Source organism: Vespa velutina, chromosome 24 (assembly GCF_912470025.1).
Source record: "Vespa velutina chromosome 24, iVesVel2.1, whole genome shotgun sequence".
Lineage (NCBI taxonomy): Eukaryota > Metazoa > Arthropoda > Insecta > Hymenoptera > Vespidae > Vespa > Vespa velutina.
Genome location: NC_062211.1, coordinates 1551115 through 1572985, shown reverse-complemented (window position 1 = coordinate 1572985; position 21871 = coordinate 1551115). Strand labels below are relative to the sequence as shown.

At 31.3% G+C, this 21871-nt stretch overlaps 3 protein-coding genes across 8 annotated transcripts in view; 1 reads left to right on the top strand and 2 right to left on the bottom strand.

The window, feature by feature from the left end:
- The window catches only part of LOC124957105 (kinesin-like protein Klp98A), a 16610-nt gene extending 7890 nt beyond the window's left edge, over window positions 1-8720 (top strand). For 2 of the 3 annotated variants that reach the window (XM_047513801.1, XM_047513799.1), the window contains 6 exons: window positions 2788-2910; window positions 3275-3379; window positions 4311-4448; window positions 4593-5843; window positions 6174-6443; window positions 7064-8720. In XM_047513801.1, coding sequence (XP_047369757.1) covers window positions 2788-2910; window positions 3275-3379; window positions 4311-4448; window positions 4593-5843; window positions 6174-6443; window positions 7064-7309 — 2133 coding nt within the window. In that variant the 3' untranslated portion in view covers window positions 7310-8720. The remainder of the gene's footprint in view (window positions 1-2787; window positions 2911-3274; window positions 3380-4310; window positions 4449-4592; window positions 5844-6173; window positions 6444-7063) is intronic. The other variant, XM_047513800.1, reaches the window with a different exon arrangement.
- On the bottom strand, window positions 6863-13177 carry LOC124957106 (presenilin homolog). Of its 4 annotated transcripts, XM_047513804.1 has the most exons (9): window positions 12772-13176; window positions 12493-12645; window positions 12177-12427; window positions 11879-12088; window positions 11582-11802; window positions 11183-11479; window positions 10874-11118; window positions 10572-10742; window positions 6863-8994 (listed from the first exon to the last, which is right to left on the bottom strand). In XM_047513804.1, exons 2-8 carry the CDS (start codon window positions 12625-12627, stop codon window positions 10587-10589), a joined length of 1515 nt encoding a protein of 504 aa, XP_047369760.1. In that variant the 5' UTR covers window positions 12628-12645; window positions 12772-13176; the 3' UTR covers window positions 6863-8994; window positions 10572-10586. The 4 variants fall into 4 exon arrangements, with proteins under 4 accessions (XP_047369760.1, XP_047369761.1, XP_047369758.1 ...); XM_047513805.1 differs by having other exon boundaries at window positions 6863-10742; window positions 12998-13177; XM_047513802.1 differs by having other exon boundaries at window positions 6863-10742.
- Window positions 12998-21871, bottom strand: LOC124957103 (fibril-forming collagen alpha chain-like). Its single transcript, XM_047513798.1, has 24 exons — window positions 20798-21871; window positions 19956-20009; window positions 19738-19880; window positions 19514-19579; window positions 19276-19389; window positions 19078-19204; window positions 18846-18970; window positions 18551-18757; window positions 18373-18471; window positions 18178-18286; window positions 17927-18114; window positions 17624-17840; window positions 17447-17535; window positions 17041-17364; window positions 16348-16951; window positions 16143-16276; window positions 15790-16059; window positions 15494-15709; window positions 15325-15414; window positions 14841-15222; window positions 14472-14690; window positions 14192-14361; window positions 13882-14103; window positions 12998-13778 (listed from the first exon to the last, which is right to left on the bottom strand). Exons 1-24 carry the CDS (start codon window positions 20988-20990, stop codon window positions 13632-13634), a joined length of 4509 nt encoding a protein of 1502 aa, XP_047369754.1. The 5' UTR covers window positions 20991-21871; the 3' UTR covers window positions 12998-13631.

Here is a 21871-nt window from a genome sequence, read left to right as displayed (position 1 = left end):
GCTCTCGGTGTCCTTATTTGCTTGTCTGGCAACATCATCATATACTCGCACGTTTGTCCTTTAAACATGTGATATTGCACAGTTTTCAACAGATCACACTTTTTATTACTTTTTTTTCCTGTTCTCATTTTCTATCTATCTATCTATCTATCTATCTATCTATCTATCTATCTATCTATCTATCTATTTGTCTGTCTGTCTGTCTGTCTGTCTGCCTATCCCTTTTGTTTTTTTTCTTTCTTTTCCTTGTTTACAAAAAAAAAAAAAAAAAAAAAAAAAAAAAAAAAAACAACCGGTGTCGAGTGTTACAGTAGCATTTAGTAAATACTTAGATTTTATTCAAAAGGTGCCTTCAACTTTGAGAATTCTTTAATCCTTAACTGGTACGATGGAAACTTTATTAAATGTATAATATGATGGAGTTTATAAGACCACATAAAAATGTTTAGAATATTTTGTAGATAATTAAAAAATAAATAAATAAATAAATAAATAAATAACAAAAGAAAGATATAATTGGAGGGGGAAGAGGGGAATTAAAGAGTCCATTTAAGTTGTCTGATAAAAAGAAAGAATAAAAAAAAAAAAAAAGGGAAAAGAAAATCTAAAAATAAATTCCAAGGAACGAAAAAGAAATCAAATAATTTAAATCCAACAAGAATCAGACTGAAAACATTAGGGGGGGGGGAATCAATTGTTGATTAGGTTAGTTGAGCTGGATAAATAGGGTGGGGAGTGGGGTGGGGAGAGCGCTTGGAGAGCTAACATACTTAAGCTTGCCAGTTATGGGTTAAACGATGAACAGACTTCTGAATATATCATACTGCCTGTATACGCAGAAATAATATTAATATTTAATCAAATATAGCAGGATTACGAATGATCTACTGCCATAATTAAAATAATATCTGTCGTTTGTTCTTCGTACGAAGAGAAATATTTGTAAACTCTTTTGAGTCGTGTGATTATTTATTTGATTCCTATGCGGGTCTTAGGTATCGACGTGATTTTTGTTTACTTTTTTTTTGTTTGTTTATTTTTATTTTTATTTTTATTTTTATTTTTTTTGTGTTTATTATTGTCATTATTATTTTTATTATTATTATTATTATTATTATTATTATAATTTTTTCGGAAAACGACTAATTGTCTCTGGTAGTGTTAACATAGAAAGAGAGAGGGAGAGAGAGGGAAAGAAAGAAAGAGAGACATGCGATAGTTCTTAATTGCAAATACGGCTGAATATACTATTCGTAGGCTTCCGGTGCTGAGGAAGGGTATTGCCGGAGAAATGTCATTCCGTGGATTGTTAAATATATAAGTATTTTATTTTAAATATATATATACAAGCACACAAGCAAACATATACATACACACGAGTTTGATCATTTTAATTATCAAAAAAAAAGAAAAATATATATATATATTTGATTTTTGTGTGTATATATATATATATATATATATACACATAAAATTCTTGGCCTTGTTGTTCTATATAGTTAGATAATATTAGAATGTCTCTATGGGTTTGTTATGCGAGAAAAGGAAAGAATTATTATTCTGTAACAATCTATTATTATTAATATTATGATTATTATTATTATTATTATTATTATTATTATTACTATTATTAATATCGTCGCTATTAATATTATTATTACTATTATTATTATCATTATTGTTATTATTAATTATTACGATTATGATTACTAATATTATTATTATTATTATTATTATTATTATTATTATTATTATTATTATTACTACTATTATTATTATTATTATGATTATTATTATTATTATTAATACCATATTATTATTGTTGATTAATAAATTTTTCTCACTGTACAAATTGGCTCTCGATCTTCTACGAAATCTTTTTTTCTTTTGCACGTTTTACATATATACTATATATATTATATATATATATATATATATATATATATGTATTTATGTTTGTATGTTTATATATATACTCACACTGTTATCGTTCTCTCATGTATCTTATAAATTATTACACAATGATTGAAAATTAACGCAATCCCGATTAACAAACCCAAAATATTTAGCTGTTCGTTCTTGTTTATTTTATTCATTTATGGGGTCAATCTTATGTGCACCACGTGTTTCGTCGCCACGTGTTAAAACGACTCAAAGGTAATGTAATAATAACAATAAAACGCACGATCTCTTTTTTTTCTCTCCTTTCTTTTTTTTTTTTTTTTGTTATTTTTTTTAATTTTTTTTTTTTTTATCCCATCATCATTGCGTCTCCAACTCTTATCTCAAGGTCGCATCGATAATAATAATAAGTATATTACGATCAATGTCTCGCAAATTTTGGATAAATATTTTATATGCACCTTCGGAGTGTCTGCAATGAATGCACCAAAAATGTGGTGATGGGGGAAGAGGTGTATATATATATGTATATATATACATGTATGTGTGTGTGTGCGCGCGCGCGCGCGTGTGTCATCTCTCTTTTCTGTTTTTTCTTTTTTTTTTTTTTGAATCCATAAAAAAACTCGTCGTATTTATATATCAAAAAAAAAAAATAAATAAATAAATAAATAAAATAAAAACAAAATAATAATAAAAAAAAAGAATAAAAAAGCAAACAAAATAATTTTGTGGTAGGTAGAGATACTTATAGTAGCTATATTAATATATTAATGCATTAGATATATAATTTTATATATATATATATATCAGTTGGCATCTTATATATGATTTCTTTCCAATTATGTTTTGTTAACGCATAGATGTATTGTGTATCGTACCCAGGTAGAAAGTTTGTGTAGGGAAGTCGCCTCTCTACGCACGACATTGCAGTCCAAGCATCGTCAGTTGCAAGAATTTACGAATAGTCACGAACGTTCGCATAGATTACATCATCGATGGGAAAAGGTAAGATCTACGTTAGACAAAGATATATATATATATATATATATATTTTTTTTTTCTTTTTTCTTTTTTCTTCTTCTTCTAAATTAACACGTATGTGCAATTATGTCGTTGCATGTATCTACTAAAAATAAAAGATCTTTAACGCTATTTGTTTTTTACATAATTTTAATATAAATATATATATATATATATATATATATATATATATATATATATATATATTATACTTTTGCTAATCGTTTAATTATTTGTATTAACATATTCATATTTTTGATGGTTATTGAATGAGATCTATCATGATTTTATTTATTAATCGATTATTAGAGAATATTGATATTATTTAAAATAATGTTTATTATTTCAGACGGACGAAGGTGGTGGTGGTAGCGATGGAAGTTTGCCAGAATCCTGGTCCAGTTTGAACGATGAGAAATGCGTCGATGCCGTCAGAGAACTCGTTAATCATCATGTAAGTATATACGTTTATTTGAGTTTTAAGGATTTCTTAAAAGTTTATTATATATTTCTTTTTTTTTTTTTTTTTTCTGATAAACTACTTACACCAACAAACTGAAATTATCTATTAATTATCAGCATGGTCTGATCCTAGTACATGTAAAATATATTTGTATATATATTACAATATTTTTTTTATAATTTACATTATGTATGTATTTTTTTATAATTTACATATATATAATATCGCAATATGTATGTATTGTATTTATAATCACAAGGTCGATGCGATGATTGATATGGTCCCTATGGACAATTCTTTAAGGATCTGTTTTGATTAAAAAGTCACTGATGCAAAAGAGAACGGTAAGGTTGGAAAATGAACGACCATGGTCCTTATATATATATATATATATATATATATATATATATAAAATGCCCTTCAATGTTGGAAAAAAAGTAAAAATCCGTAAGATTTTCAAGGTTAAACAAGTAGGAGGGAGCATGAGGAATCAATGCGAAAGTTGTTTGTTGTTGTTGTCATTGATCGTGAAGAGATCTCTCCGTGGTTATTCATTCTTCAATTATGCCACTCTCTCTTTTGCACCAGGGATTTTTCAGTGGATAAAAATCATTCACAGATGCTATAAAATCGTGGCGTCAGAACTTGTGAAAAATATTTACGTATAGTTGCTCGATTATATCACCAGAAGTGATAATAATTTCACCTTCCTCGTGTAAGTAGTTTTTTATTTATTTATTTATTTATTTATTTATTTATTTATTTATTTATTTATTTATTTATCTTCTTGTATCGTTTTTATTTTAATATAAATAAAAGAATAAGAAGAAAAATAAAAAAGATTTGAAAACTTTAGAACTTGTAATTATATTTTAAAACGTTAATATATAAACAAAAAATCTAAGAATGAAATTCTTGATAGAAAAAGGAATTGGCCGTTCTGGAAACAGAACTTCAAAGCAAGATGAAGTCTTTAAACGAGCATCAGAGCAAAGTCGACAAAATGGAAGAGGAATTGATGGAGATAGCTAAGAAACAAAAGCATATGTATAATTTAGAAGTGAGTAAAGAAATGTGATATAAAGAAAGAGATTTATTGTTGTTGTTGTTGTTGTTGTTGTTGTTATTATTATTATTGAGAAAAAAAAAATATATATATATACATAAAAAGGAATTGTTTTACGATAACCGATCGATATTTTAGCTCGAAGGTGATGGAACTACGGAGAAGAAGGTGTTCTTAGCTAGAAGATCTCAGGAACAATTGGAAGAAATAGTCCGACGAAAGCAGAGTCTATCGTTGAACTTGAAACGAGCATTACCGGCCTCACCTGGTGAAAAATCATCGAGCGGTGACGAGATGATATCCGGTTGCGAATTGAAATCATTTCAAGATAGTTGCAATAGAAAATTACAAATAGCTTCGACCCTTAGTATTCTACCTCAGGATATTCCAAGTTCCGTAGACACAGCGGAAACATTTCACACAGCCGCCGGTGATTCTCCGGAGCCACGACTGATATTTCATGAGATCGACGAACATAATCAAGAGAAATTGGAAAGAGAAATGAGTGATAAGGAAGCGAAGAAGAAGGAAGACGATGAGGAGGATGTCGACGAAGAAGAAGGTGAAGAGGAAGAGGAAGAAGAGGAGGAGGAAGAGGAAGAGGAGGATGAAGAGGAAGAGGAGGATGAAGAGGAACAGGAAGAAGAATTGGCCAATGGTGAATGTGGTTCGACGAATAAACTATACTCGAACGTTAAAGTGAAAGATGAAATAGAAATGAAAGAAGAAAAATGTAAAAAGTCGAAGAAGGAAATTGAAAGGAAGTCTTTCAATGAGAGTACCAGTAATAATGATATTCAAAAGGACGACAATGACACATTGAATACGCGTTCACTTACAAATTCAACGATGGAAAATGACGATGAGATATTGCAGGATTCGTTGGAATCTCCGATTCAATCGAATCCAGCTATGAAAAGATTGAACCAAAGAATAGCACGTCAGCGTATGATGGTTATGAGATGTTTAGAGGCGAGTACACCCTCGAAGGAAGATCTTAATCGTCAGATATCGATCCTTCAAGATCTTCAGAAGCAACAGATCGAATTGGAGGTATCGTTGTTGGAAGATGAACGTAAGAATCCAAAATCTCTCATAAGTAATGAGGATAGATTAATATCAACGAATAAGGGCGCTGGTAATGGCGGCGGTAATGGCGCCGATAATGATGACGACAATGGAGACGGCGACGATCGTACGCAAATAGATACCAATTCATATCGCGACATAACGTCTACGAATAATTCTGCGACCCTTTTAACCGTAGCCACAACCAGATCTCATCTATTTAGAAACAATAGGCCTAATACCAACGAAGAAAATGTTTCTTCCGAGTCAATGGTCTCGAGAATATCTTCCGGACGTGGCTATTCTACAGTCTATCTAACCGTAAGTGTTTTTCATAATTGAACTAAACATTAGTATTATAATCCTTTAAAATTGTGACACTTTAAAATGATCCTTTATTCCACAAAAATTACATACTTATATAATAACTTTCACGTACGTGTCATTTTTAAAAAGAAAGAAAGAGAAAGAGAGAGAAAGAACTTGAAATTTATTACATTATAACGATTCAATATATATGAACAACATGAGTTCATATATGTTCATATGTTGTTCATGTTCTCTTGTCAAATAAACATTATATATAATAATAATAATAATAATAATAATAATAATAATAATAATAATAATATCCATTTTTACATTGTCTAGAGCCAAAATCGTAGCGACCGTTTGAGCAGTCCTTATTCTTTAACGATTACGAGGTCTCTGCCATCTTTAATAGCGAACGATGGTGACTGTGACAACGTGATCAACATGATCATCAGCGTACCTTCGTACGTAATACGTGGAGCTGGTACTTACAGTCATTATGAATACGAAGTACGAATCGTAGCTCAAGATGACACTTGGACGTTGCTAAGAAGATATAGAACCTTTCGAGAGTTGTATATTTCGATGAGTAAGAAATATGGTTGTAAGGTATACATCATTTTTTTTCATTCATTCTAATAAATCGAACGATTTTTTATATATATGTATATATACACAGATGTCATAGATCGTACATATGGATGGGCCAAAAGTTTCTTTAAGATTTTACGATATTAAACGGGGTAAAAAAGCAGTAACTTAAAAAGAAATAATACATTTTGAAAAATCAATTAGAAATTTTTGGCCTTCGACATATGTGTTGTATAAAAAAAAAAAGAAAGAAAAAAAAAAAAAAGAAAATAATCCCTCTTCCAAGATCATTTTTAAATGCCATTTCAAGATAATACTCATTTCGATATCAAGATGGGTTCAACGATCTATGACATCATGATCTTGAACAATATATAATATCATTTATCGATTTTCGATTAAAATTAATTGATATCGATGTTCTTTTCTTCGAAGTGTTTTTTTTTTTTTTGTTTTGTTTTTTTTTTTTTAATCATCGGTCAAATAATAACACATTAAATTCTCTCAGTCATTTTCTCTTTTTCGATAATAACATAAATAAATAAGATATTTAACGATCTATAAAACCTATGTATATGAAACTCTTTTTTTGTTTTTTTTTTTTTTTTTTTTTTTTTTTTTTTTGTTTATATTTGCAGGTAGCAGGAATATGTTTTCCTCCTCGACTTTTCTTTCCGAGAAACGAAGTGGTCGCACGGCAACGTAGAAAACAACTCGAGGAATATCTTAGACGATTAATTCAAGTCTGTTCGAAATTGCCTCAGTGCAGACCATTATATAAATATAATGGCAATCTAAGTAATATAGACAAGCAATCCTTATTGGAATTTAGTTACTTTTTCAGACGAGGTACATTCGAAAGCAGCAAATACGGAACTAGTTAAAAAGTTTGTAGGGAAACACGCAAAACGTGCGTTGTTTATCTCTTATATAATTTTTCTTGTATTTTTTATAACGATTTATCTCATCGCGAGACACGGACGAGGATATTTCGAATATATCGAAGGAAATATTTTTCTCTGAACTCTACATATTTAATGCAACGAGACCGAAATAAATAAAAGATGGCAGCGAGAGAAGTGGATGACGCTTATGAACAGTTTATTGGATTGGATTGGACAAAAGTTCTTAAACGATTTTTAACGATCAATTACTCTTTTTCAAGAGGGTAATAACAATAACAATAATAATAATAATAATAATAATAATAATAATTATTATTATTATTTTTTTTTTTTTTAATTTTGCAAATTGACAAAACCGCAAGCCTAATTACAAACCTAAATAGTCTCGAGAAGAATATTGCATTTGAGAACGATCAGGATATAGAGAGTCCTGTATTTCGAACGATTGAATTTATGATTAACGAATCGACGATTTCAAAAATAAAAAAGCGCAATTGAAAGATTAAAGAATCACGAAGGACCGGGTGTATTGACTCGATTCCAACAGAATTAATTAAATGGATGAGAAGAAGTGATGGGAATAGATCAATAGAAGAAATTAATAAATCAATTAACTTGATTTGGAATAAAGAAGAATTCCAAAGAAACAATTAGGAAAGATTCAATTATAATTTTGATTTTCAAAAAAAAAAAAAAAAAAAAAAAAAAAAAGAGAAATTGAAAATTGAGATTTTGTCCAGGAACGGAGGAATATTGGTGGGATTTGATATTTGCCGCAATAAACTTTCGAGTTTCTAATTTTCTTATAATAATAGTATTAATAATAATAGTAATAATAATAGTAATAATAATAATGATAATAATGTGCAAGTCTAGTGAAAGATTGATTTATAAAATTATCTAAGAACTTTTGGCCACCCTATATATCGTTTACGATATATCAATGTGATTGCGGGGATGCAAATATTAATGCGTGTGATTGTTATTTAGATCAATGCTCTCTGCTATCGTTTGGAAAAAAAATGAGAGAGAGAGAGAGAGAGAGAGAGAGAGAGAGAGAGAGAGAGAGAGGAGAGACAAAAAAGTAAAAAAATTAAACGGTGTTTCAGTATGGCATAAAAAAAAAAAAAAAAAAAAAAGAGATATTTTACAGTAAATACGTACAATGCATTATTAGAATAGATATATTTATATTATTATTTATAATTACTTATTACTAAAACTCTGTTGTTCTCATCGGATGATATTCAAGGATATAATTGAAAACGCTTCTCCTTTTGCATGAATCTCATTTTATTTTATTAATTTAGTTATATTAAAAAATTCAATTTATACACTTTCTCTATCTGTTTCTTTTTTCTTTTTTTTTTCTTTTTTTTTTTTTCCTTTACTCAATCACGACTGATAATTATTGACTGAGAATTGTAGAAATATAATATTTTCCCTTTGCGCAGATCTAATATTGTTAAGTTATTTTATTATTAACATTTCTTTTCTTTTTTTTTTTTTCAGAATTCAAAATTATTATCATATCGTTGTATCACTTTCAATAATTTCCCTCTCCTTTGCGCAGATCTTTTAATATCTTTAAATTATTTCATTATCATTGTGTTCGAAGTGCAAGGTTATCATATCGCTCTGTTCGAGTTCTTCCGTCAAGATCACTTAGATTATAGCAAAAAAAAAAAAAAATAAAATAAAATAAAATAAAAGAGTATATATGTATATATTATGTTTCACGAAAAAAAAAAAGGGAGTTTGTGATGAATTAATGCGAATTAAGGCTGAACAAAAAATAATCGTTGCATAATGCTTGTCAATGGACCTGACATTTCTATTAACCTGCACCAAAAAAAAAAAAAAAAAAAAAAATAAAAAAAAGAAAAAAAGAAAATAATAAAAAAAATAAAATAATCGTCTGCTTTTTTTTTTGCAAGAGAGATAAATAATATAAGCATACGAAAAATATAAAAAGAAATCGAACGTACTTAGGGGTAAAAACAACAATGCCACAGAATAATAATATTCAGCTTTTGTAATATAATACTCGTAGCTTTTTCATATGGCTATAAGGATCTCACATTTGATTTTTTTTTTTTTCTTTTTTTTTTTTTAATTTATTAATCCTTTACATTTCGTGCGATATGAAAATGATGCATTTAAAAAAAAGAAAAAAAAATGATAAAGAAAGACAGGAAAGAAAAGAAAAGGGGAAAGAAAAAAGAAAAGGCAAAAAAAAAAAAAAGAAGAAACACATATTCCTTAAAATTATCATACTTTAATATATATATATATATATTTTTTTTTTAATTAACTATATATATATATAGTTATTATCTCTGATGCATAATTGTTTCATGGCAGTGTATGTGAAATGAATTTCAAACCCCGTTATAACTTTCAAAGAAAATTGGTTGATAAAATTAGATCAACTTATATTGGAATGAACAATTATACCTCAAAAGTTTAATACGACTTTATCACGACACACATATATTTATCGCGTTTACTTTTTTTATACCTGATCCTCGTGATCCGCGCTAAGTTTAAGAAAGAAAAAAAGTACAATAAATTGTCATATAGCTTGCTCTAACGATTTGAAAAATATGTTAATGTAAACATCATTGAAACGACCAAAATATTATATTAAACATTGTACATATAATAAGTAGTTAAACTTAAATTAATTGTATATAAAATATCTACAAAAGAGCCTATTGCTTTTCTCTTCCTCTTCTTCTTTTTTTTTTTTTTTTTTTTTTCCCATTTTGTATCATTAAATACCTAATTGATCTTTCTCTCTTTCTTTATGTGGAATAGACATGATATATTTTCCATAACAAATTCACAACTATTTAAAAATACGTGATTCTTTTTTATTATTACTTTTTCTATTACTCTTTTGTATTTTTTCACATCCTTTTTTCTCTTTTATATATATGTATGTGTATGTGTGTGTTCTGTGTGTGTGTGTGTGTGTGTGTGATGTACAAATGTATGTATATCTTCATCTTTGTACAATTTTGAGAATTTACACGTACATTATTCTGAAGAAATATGAAAAATAACAAGACCGGAATATAAGAAATAATTATAAAAACATAATGGGGAAGAAAAAAGGGTGGAGGGAAAGAAGAAAAAAAAAATTAAAAAAAAAAAAAAAAAAGAAAGAAAAAGATGATAGACATAGACACTATTCTTTATATAATAAATTAGAATAAAATAAAAAAAAGAGTCATACTTATCGGAAATAAAATTAAATGAAGACTTGCTCGCTCGCTAAACTATCTGCGAATGGTGCTACTATAACTCTTGTAGCAAAATAGAATGTTAAACCAAAAGAAATGGAGATTGGTAATGCAGGTAATGCTTTCTTGAATATCGCCAAAAGCAGCAGTGTCAAGCAGAGTCCCTAAAAATATATTAGTATTTTCATAAAAATATCACTGATGACTATAATTAAAAATATATACATATACATATATATATATATATATATATATATATAAATGTGTATGTATGTATGTATATATATAGACGTACTATGAGTATGGCAACAAAGCATGCTAAAGTTGTATTCCAATCGCCATAACTTGATGCTTTTCCAACAAGTACGCTATAAAATATGAAATCACCAAGGCCCAATTTGACACCGCGTTCCTCCTCAGTAACTGGGACTTGTTGTTGGGATTGTGATTCCGTAGGACGATTTTGACGTTGTCTAGAATCATCTGTTAATGCTACCGAATTTTCAAGCACTTCTTGAGCACGTCTCGCGCTACGATCCCCTATGTTAGAAAAATAAAATACAACTATAGAATAATTTTTATGTATGTACCTCGGTGTAATTACCATGCGTTTCTATCCATTCGAGTGTGAAACCACCTTCTTCTGCATCTCCTGATGCAGGATTATTTTGATTATCCGTTCCTGTGCGAGTGAATGATACAGCTGTAGTTTCTCTACCCGTAGCATCACCACTGGCCATTGTCGCTGCTTGTACATATCCGGCATAAGTTACGGTGTGTACAAACGTATACAAAATCGTTGATGAGTATATGAGAGCTGGAAAAATGGATTCGTTTCTTTCTTGTGCCGTTTCAACTAAAATTCTTAATGGTCCTTTCGGTGATAAAACAGCTATCAAATCTGAAATAAATAATTATTTATAATATATATATATATATTCATTATTTTCGTTTGAACAATTAATAGAAATAATAAGATTAACAAATATTACATAGACATTACCCCAAATACTTATTACAGCTAAAACTGCCCATACTGTCCATTCGGGTAAATATTTAATAAAAACAAGAGCCATCAAAGCAGAAATGAAAATTAAATAAGCTTGTTGAAGTTGTAAAGGTCCTTGCCAATGAATGCATATCATTCCAACCATTCCAAAATTCCATAAACCTATTCCTAATGTAAATAGATCCATTGGAATGTTATATGCTTTTAAAACTTGCCTATAAAAAATGAAGAGATAATTCATGAAATAATATTTGTAATTGATTAAATATATATTTATAATTGATAACTTACTCGCAATAAAGTACGGAAAACATTGATAGCAATAATAATGAACTTATAATTAACCATACGTGTATAGCTTTGTAAAATTTATATTTATACAAGATAATAAGTATAACGGTCATGCATACTATGATGCTCATGAGTATTAAGGAATTGGCAAATGCCTGCCATGCTTTTGTACTTGTATCGGAGCTATCTTCATGAAATGGAGTATAAACTCTGTAAAATAGAAATTATTAAATCAATTGATATTTAAAGAAAAATTTAATATTAAAATATAATTATGAATGGATTTTATATCACTTACAGATACATCCCCTTAGTCGTATAGAAATTCACAGAACTGATTGTAGCCACTACAACTAGCATACAAAGGGAAACAGGTACAAACAGTTTAATGACATGTGCAGCTCCATATTTTAATTCCTCTTCTTCTTCATCTCTGTAATGTCTTTGTCTCTGTTGATTAGCAGAACCTGATGTACTTCTTCTACTTGAACCACTTACATTCGATGTACCTCCAACCTCTACCTGTACCTCAGGAAGTCCATTTCCTAACTAAAAATAACAATCAATAATATTATAAATTAAATGAATAATTTATAGAAACATTAAATGTTTACCTCTTCGTTTCCTACTCTTGATCGTCTCTTTCGTCGTTCATTGACCAAACTTAGGTCATCTGAACGAGACTCTGCAACGTGACCGTCCATCAGGCTTGTATACTCGTCTACCGAATCGTAATCACTCTCAGACATTCATCAAAATCTATTATTCTAAATAAATACAAATAAAGACTTGTGATTGATTATTATTTCTTTCTAGGTAATAGTTCTCCTTTTTTTTTATTTTTTTTTTCTTTTCTTTTTTTTTTTTTTTTTTTTTTTTTTGTTATCCTATACCTTTGACGTGTGCAGAGAAAGCTAAAAATTCCACGAATGAATCACTAATGCTCCGAGTTGCTCCAAAATAAAAATATTTTTTCTCGATATAGTTAAGCTCGAAAATAGGTGATTTTATGGAACACACAATGTCGGTGTACGCGATACGCTTTAGTTTACACCTACTTTATATCTCGACTTTCATTCATCGCTAATATATAACTATTAATTAATAACGTCATCTTACGTTTTTCTTATAATTTTATCACTTTATCAGCAAATTTTTTTCGTCGACATTAACACTCGAAAGTATACTCATCCATAAGCTCACGTTGATTCTTTTTTCTTTGTTTCTTTTCTTTTCTTTTCTTTTTTTTTTTTTATTTTTTTATTGACACGATACAGATACAAAAACTTAAGCAACGATGACAATGGCTGACGTTAAACGGTGAACTGCAACAACGCCTCTGTTGGTTATGTTATGAATTATTTTGTTATACTTGTTTACCGACAAAGCTCATTTATCTACGATCGATAACTTAAAAGGGATTTATAGAAAAAAAGTCCTTGAAATTTTGAATTATTCATATAACAAAAATTTTAATAGATTTTAGAGATTAAAAAAAAAAGAAGAAAAATACAAATAAAGTCCATATACCTTTATAAATAATTTTGATAATAAAAAATCGTGAAAGAATCTATAAGTATCTTTATGCCATCGTATTTGTTGCAAGTTCACGTCTTGTATAATACAAAAGATCACGATTTAAGATTATTTTTAATAAAAACATAGTTTATAATAAATGTAAAAATTATAAAGATGTATACATTCCTATTAAGTATCTTAATGTCCTTATAATAGATAATAAATTTTGATCCTTTTATTGATAACAAGCTGGTCCTATTTCGATAGAGAAAATCTGATCAGGTAGTCCAATGTCTCGTAGAGCTACGTCTATTATAGGAAGTCTTACTGGTTTATCCGAATTGTATGAAACAATAGTTTGACTCCAATAATTATGACGTAACTAGATAAAAATATAAATTATTTTATATTGATATGTAAATTAATAAAATAAATTAATATATATAATTGTTTGATAAAGTTAATTATTAAAAACTAATACGTACTCTGCATTCGTCTATGATCATATCATATCGCAAACGTTGATTACCACGTGGCATTATTTCAACATCATTCCAAGCAAGAAGTTTCATACTTCTTCTATAACTCTTCCGTTCAGAATCAAAATATGCTACACTATTTTTGCAATGATAAGTTATATTCTGTTGGGCATGTTTCGAAAGCAATTGCAAGAAACTTATTTGATTGCTGTCTGCTTTATACATAATCTAATAATAATAATAATAATAATAATAATAATAATAGTATTGTATTTAATGTGTAAGATGTATAATGATTAATAATGAAATATATTACCTTTGCATCTCCTATTTCACTCAACCAAACTTCTTGTTGTTCACCGATATAATTGATCTCTCCTGTACGAGATGGATTTGGTAAAATACAAGTTGCATGTTTCTCAGAATCACAATAAACTAAGATTGCATCTCGTGTGTCACCTTCATTCGGATCAATCCAATATTCTCCTAAAAAAAAAATATATATATATATATATACTCTTGTAAAATATATCTCTTTGTATATATACGTATGTATGAACTTAGTACATATACGTATATCTCTAATACATCCTTACCAGATATCTTTTCTGGATAGGCAACAAACAAATCTCTGCAAGTTTTAGCTGGCGAATTTTTCTGTCCATCTGGTTTAACTAATTTTTGAAATGACGATTTTAATTGCTCATATGCCTTTAATACGAGATTTTTACGTTCCTCTTCCGTAATTTCTTTTCCAAATAATCTTGTTGGTTCGTCGCCTATTAATGGATCAGGTCCTTTTGTTTGGCTTTGTCCTATAAATAAATAATTTATATCAAATTGTTATATATTAAAACTTTATTCTTTTCAATTTGTACTATTCCATATTTTTATTACTATCGCATATTTTTACGTATAACATGAAAGGATTGAGTTTTAATTTGAAAATAAATATTATATGATACCTAAGAAAGCTGCTAATGAGGTTACGTCATATCCTAATCCAAGTTCCCCAGGAGGTCCTGGTGGTCCTGGTGGACCAGGTGGACCTGGTAATCCATGCCGACCTTCTTCTCCAGGAGGACCTCTTGGTCCTGGATTACCAGTAATCCCAATAATTCCAGGATTTCCATCTCTACCAGGACTTCCTCTAATGCCTGTCTCACCGTCTTTTCCTGGTAAACCAGGCATTCCTGGCATACCTTTATCTCCAGGAATACCTGGTGATCCAGGTAAACCTTGTAAACCATTGAATCCACGATGTCCTTTAGCACCTTTCGCACCTTCCTCACCACGTTCACCTTTTGCACCTTGTATACCCGTTGGACCAGGCTTTCCTCTAGCACCCTAACGATAATTATTTATTAAGAAATTTTTTCTCTAAATTTATATTTAATTAACAAAATATAACGATAAACATGTTATATCAAAGATATAAAATAAATATACCTGTTGTCCTTCTACACCTTGTGGTCCTGTTTCTCCTTTTGGACCACGTTCTCCTATAGGACCAGATAATCCAGCACTACCCGGAGGTCCCTATATATTAATATACAAATTGATCTATTCATTAAGAAACTTTGATAAATAAATTAATCAAAATTCGATTAGAACTTACTGGTATACCAGGAGGTCCAATTGGCCCTTCTATTCCAATAGCACCTGGTGGTCCTTTGTCACCAGGCCGACCACTTATTCCAGGTGGACCTGGTTTACCAGAAGGCCCTTCAGGACCTTGTTCACCGATAGGACCAGGAGGTCCAACTGGACCCGTTAATCCTGGTGGTCCAGGTGGTCCTTCTATTCCTGGCTTTCCCGGCAAACCTGTTTCACCCTAACCATATATAATGATATAATTACATGTTAATGAATATAATGAAATAAATATAAATATTATTGAAATAATATCCTTACTGTAGCTCCGCGTATTCCTCTAGCACCTATTAGTCCCGTTGGACCAGGAAGTCCTGGCAAACCACGTTCTCCTGGTAAACCTTGCAGTCCTTGTGATCCTATAAAACCTGGTGGACCTTGTGCTCCACTTTCACCTTTAATTCCGTCTGCACCAGGAATACCAGGATTTCCCATAGAACCAGGATTCCCTGGTCTTCCTGTATCTCCAGCATTACCTTTAATACCAGGCAATCCAGGTGGTCCTGTAGGACCAGCTAGTCCAGGCAGTCCCTAAAATAAACCTCGAATTGATGTCTATATTTATATGGCAAAAGAAAATAAAAAAAAAAAAAAAAAAAACATCAAATATTTACGGGTTGTCCGGTTATGCCTGCTGGCCCAGGAGGGCCTATAGAGCCTACTTCTCCTCTAGGACCAGGTTCTCCTCGTATTCCTTTTGCACCAGTCAGGCCTGTTAAACCTGGTGGTCCTACTTCACCTGGACTACCTGTTAATAAATATGATGAATAATATATGTCTCATTTATTTTATAATATTTGACGTAAAATGTTTTATTACCAGGCAATCCTGAATTCCCTTGATCTCCTTTCGAACCTGGATAACCACGATCTCCTTTTAATCCTGGAAGTCCAATAAGTCCTTGCGGCCCTGGAAATCCTTGCAATCCCTGTAAACCTTGTGGTCCTTTTTCTCCTTGCGCACCCGGAGCTCCTGTTTCACCTGGCGGACCTGGCAAACCTGTATCTCCTCTTTCAGCTGGTTCTCCAGGAAGTCCTGGAGGACCAACTAGTCCTTGCGGGCCCCGTTCTCCGATACGACCCGACGGGCCTTCGGGTCCAACTGGACCCATCATTCCTCTTTCACCCTTCTGTCCAGATTCTCCAGGTAAGCCACGTATTCCAGGTAAACCCACTAATCCTGATGGACCAGGATGTCCCATATCTCCTTTAATGCCAGGAAATCCAGGAAGTCCGTCGACACCTTGAACGCCTGGTTCTCCTCTAGGTCCTGTCAATCCTGGTGCTCCAATTAGTCCCCTTTCACCGGGAAAACCACGCTCGCCTCTATTTCCAGAAGAACCCGTGGGACCAGGAGGTCCTTGAACCCCCATTTCACCATCTTTACCTGGTATTCCAGGATTGCCAGCAACTCCAGGAATACCCTATGTAAAATAAAATATTTATTATTATTTTGATTAAATTGATTATATTAATAATTATACCGTGATTAAAAAAATACTATAATATTAACCTGAAAACCTCTAGGCCCTGTTAATCCCTGAGATCCTCTTTCCCCAGTACTACCAGGTGGTCCTGGTGGGCCTTGTAATCCTGGAGAGCCTTCTTTACCAGCGTCACCTCTAGGCCCGGGTGGCCCAAGATTACCAGGCTCACCATCTTTGCCAGCTTCACCTGGAAAGCCTTTCTCTCCTGGAGAACCTAATGGTCCAGGTAAACCTTGTGGTCCTTGTGGACCTTGTTCGCCAGGTTTCCCATCTGCACCTTGAATTCCACGTTCTCCTACATTACCTGGTTTACCAGGTGAACCAGGACGACCTATTACACCTCGTGCACCCTGTCACATTAAAAATCTGTTACTCTTCGTGTTACATATAAATCTGCTTTTTCATTATATGTATATATGTCTATGTACGTACTTGTATTCCGGGAGATCCCGGACGACCTGGATCTCCCATTGCTCCTTTAGGACCTATAGGACCAATGGGTCCACGATCACCAGATTGACCTAAAATAAATATATTAATAATATAAATATTAAATCCAAGTTATCTCTTATAAAGAAATATTATGTTGGTACAACTTTAACAATAAACCTTTAGGGCCCATAGGGCCATCGATTCCGGGCAAACCACGTATTCCTGGCGTGCCACGTTCACCAGGTAATCCAGGTGCTCCTATCGGGCCATGTAATCCTCTCTTTCCTCTTTTTCCTTCGGGACCAGGTGGTCCTGGAAAGCCACGTGGACCAGGTGCTCCTTGATCTCCTTTTGTTCCAGCGTCACCTTTAAAACCTCTTTCACCAGGTAGTCCCTAAATGTTTTTTTTTTTTACAATATAAAATTATATACAATACGATCAATTAAATGTATTTATAATAAATAAACAAGTTTACTTACAGGCATTCCTTTAACTCCTGATAAACCAGGATTACCTGGTATACCAGGCTGTCCACGAGATCCAGGGAAACCAGGTAAACCAACTGAGCCAGGTGTTCCTGGACTTCCTTTTTCACCAGATATCCCATCTTTTCCTTGTAAACCTTGCGGGCCAGATTCTCCAGGCTGTCCTGGGCGTCCTGATTCGCCTGTTTGAAAATATTTATGTGAAATATAAAATTTTACTAAAATAAATGAAAAATCGTACATACCACGTGGACCCTGTAAGCCTTGACTTCCTTTTGGACCTTGAGCTCCTTGATCTCCTTTAAATCCAGGATTACCTGGGAATCCAGGTGGACCGGGTTTACCTAAAGCACCCTATAATATTGTATAGATTAAAGCATATAGAAAAAGTACTTTATATATTAAAATTTATATTAAAGGGCTCATTATAGATTACTTACAGATTGACCTGGTGGTCCAGGAAGACCATCGATTCCTCTTATTCCAGGTGGACCCGATAATCCTTCCCTGCCTCTTTCTCCGCGTTGACCAACAGGTCCCTGAATATATGTATATGTATATAATATGATCCTACTTATATGTTAAAATATTATTCTCATTATTTTATTTGATATTTACCACTGGTCCTATAGGTCCCATTGGACCAGGTGCTCCTGTAGATCCTTTTTCTCCAGATATACCTTGCTCACCTTTAGCACCATCTAATCCCGGAAAGCCACGATGTCCTTTTATACCTGGTATACCAGGCATTCCAGAAAGTCCTCTTGGACCTACTGGACCTGGTGATCCTGGTGGACCTATTTCTCCATTCTCACCCCCTTCACCCTAAACGTATTTACATAAATTAATGTATGTTATGATTCACTTAATATTATTTTATCAAAACAACTTTGACAACTAATATTCGACTTACATCCCTTCCTGGCAATCCTGGCAAACCTCGTGGACCAGGAGCTCCTGGTGCACCTGGTAATCCTGGTTCTCCAGGTTCTCCACGAAGACCTTGAAAACCTTGTGGACCAGGTGAACCTGCTGGTCCTAAAATAAAATAAAAACATATACTTTTTCTAATGTTAATCGAAGATTTGTACAAAAAAAAAAAAAAGAAAAAAAAATTGAATATATGTGAATGTAATTTCTATTACCTGCAGGTCCTCGGGGACCGATAGGACCTACATTGGTTTGAATATAATTTGGAATATATGCAGCATCCGATGGACCTTTATCCTCACTCGCTTGAGATAATGCAAGTTGTTGATAATACATTGACACCTTCAAAATGATATCGATCATGATATCTTCTGTAAAATAATATCAATAATTATTAAATACGATTATGTTACATCGGGTAAAGGTCCAGGTGGTCCAGGTGGTCCAGGAATTCCAGGTGTACCCGGTTGTCCAGGAAAGCCTACGTCGCCTGGTCTTCCACTGTCGCCTGGACGTCCAGGTTGTCCCTGTTGTTAAAATCCGTCTTAAAAAATATCGTTAAATAAGAATTTCATATACATTAGAGAAATGAACTTTGTATATAAATACATAGATCGTATATTTTAAAATGATATCCATTAGATTACTCACACGTGGTCCAGCTATTGCCACGGAATTTATGTGATTACTTTCCCCGGGAATAATTTCCTTCGCTAACTATTAAATGAAATATATTCATTATAGTTTTTGTTTTCTTCTTTTCTTTTTCTTTTCTTTTTTTTTTTTTTATCGATAAACTATTAACGTTAGAGGATTGTTTTAACGATCAGTTACAAAAAAAAAAAAAAACCAAATATCTCTTTTTTTCCACTTACTGAATTATAATTATTATAAGTTTCCATTGTCGAATGCAAATCTTCTTGGTCGAATAATCGTGCTGTTGTTTGGGACGCAGGTATATCGGTAGGTAATTCTGATCTGTATGACAAGGTCGATTCGATCATTTCTCTTCTACGTTCTGCAATTAATAAAATGAAATTTAAATCTCGTACTTATTTAATTAATTGTACAATTCTTATGGAATATTACATACCCGAAATATTGGCATTTGTTGGGGGGATAGATGACGATGATAATGGCGATGTTGCTAAATAGAAACAAACGCGTTAATGATATTAAAATCAAAAGACAAATAATTTTATTATTTAATCCCCTTAATTTTTGCATGTGTGTGTGTGTATATACATATATATATATATATATAAAAGAAAAGAAAGGAAGATAAACATAAAAAAAAATAATATCTACTTTCTTAGTATTTAGTATTAATTTCCTCGACTTAATTAATAATATTGGTATATGTATATCTAAGATCCAAAACGGAAATTGTATTAAATTGCTTATGAATTAATAGGACAGAATAAAAATATTAATTGCGTTTTATCAATTCGAACGATTAAATTAATTGTTTTATATGCCGCGAATTAAAGAGTGCGATATATCCTATTAAAAGACATCCGGTAACGTATGAGACACCAATATTCCGCTTTATAATAATTTTCTTTGAATTTCTTCATTATTGATTTGAATAATATAAACGATCATAGGTTACGCGTGAATATCCATAAAAAAAAAAAAAAAAAAAAAAAAAAAAAAAAAAAAAAAAAAAAAAAAAAAAAAAAAAAAAAAAATAGAAAAATTATTATAATCATAACGACGACTATAATGATGAATTGAATTGAGAAAGGATCGGTTATAAATGACTTTTTGTTCTGCGTAATAAAATTAATATGATTTGAAAAGTATTTGAAATGAAATAAAAAGGGGAGGAAAAAAAAAGAAGAAGAAGAAGAAGAAAAAAAATGTTTAATCTAATATAAAATTATCCTTTCCTTTTTAAATTCAATTAAATTTTTTCCCATTAAAATAACTCACCATTTTTATCCTCATAGTCCTCATAATTATTATAGTAATCGTATTCGGTATAATCACTGTTAACTGGTTCCTGAGATTGGACCTGCCTAAGTCGATGTTTCCTTTGCCTCGTTTTAATCGAATATATTTGGGGTAGAAATAAAAATTGTAATATTAAAAGGCCAGCGGCCAAATTGAGGTACCCTCGTTTCATCGAGGTGTCCTCTTCTATCGTTGGAGATATCAAAGAAATAATAGAAAAGAAGATAGAAGAAAAATATATGAAGAAGAAGAAGAAGAAAAAGAGGAAAAAGAAGAAAAAGAAGAAGAAGAAGAAGAAGAAATAAAGCGAAGAACTCGTTCGAGATCCCTAGAATGGAGACTCTCGGCTCTGTTACGATGCTGATGGCGAACTAGACTCGTAACAACCGTGTTGTCTCACATATCTATTTAGCAGATGCTCTCGGTAATAACTTAAGGGAGGTCATCATCCTCTAGTTTACAAGATGTAAGACGGTGTAACTCATACCGCCATCACTATAGCCGCTGCCTCCTTTTTTCTTCTTCTTCTTCTTCTTCTTCCGCATCCCCCGAACTCATTCCTACATTTCAGTTCTCTTCCTTGTTCTCTTTCCTTCTCCTACTCTTATTTGATATATATACATATATATGTATATATATATATATATATATATATATATATATATGTATATAAAATGATACGTTTGAACGCTTAATTATGACCGATGATAAGAGGGTAGAAAATGACGTGGGTGAGACTATAATGATTTTGACAATGCGACCACTTCAATCGGATCTTGAAAATTCTCGTTTCTTCTTGATACAATTTTTACTTTCTTTTTTTTTTTTCTCTCTTTTTTCTCTTTCCTTTTTTCCTTCTTAATAAATAAGACAATCTCGAGACATGGGTCACAATTAAATATCAATATGATTTCTAATTGTCATAAAATATTGTCTCTTTCTATTTTAAACATTTACTTATTTATATACATTCAATTTAATCCCTTAAAATTAATTCTTTTTTCTTTTAATAAATAAACAATTTTTCTTCTTCTTCTTCTTTCTTTCTTTTCT

Bases quoted from the DNA above. Each gene is read 5' to 3' on its own strand.
- LOC124957106 (XM_047513805.1), bottom strand. From the start codon at position 12,627: ATGTCTGAGAGTGATTACGATTCGGTAGACGAGTATACAAGCCTGATG. The intron at 12,089-12,176 runs GTAAGTGATATA...TCTATTTTACAG, and splicing joins ACGACTAAGGGGATGTATCT to AGTTTATACTCCATTTCATG. The intron at 11,480-11,581 runs GTAATGTCTATG...TATTTATTTCAG, and splicing joins AGCTGTAATAAGTATTTGGG to ATTTGATAGCTGTTTTATCA.
- LOC124957103 (XM_047513798.1), bottom strand. From the start codon at position 20,990: ATGAAACGAGGGTACCTCAATTTGGCCGCTGGCCTTTTAATATTACAA. The intron at 19,205-19,275 runs GTAACATAATCG...ATCATTTTGAAG, and splicing joins CACCTGGACCTTTACCCGAT to GTGTCAATGTATTATCAACA. The intron at 18,472-18,550 runs GTAAATATCAAA...ACATATATTCAG, and splicing joins TGGGACCTATAGGACCAGTG to GGACCTGTTGGTCAACGCGG.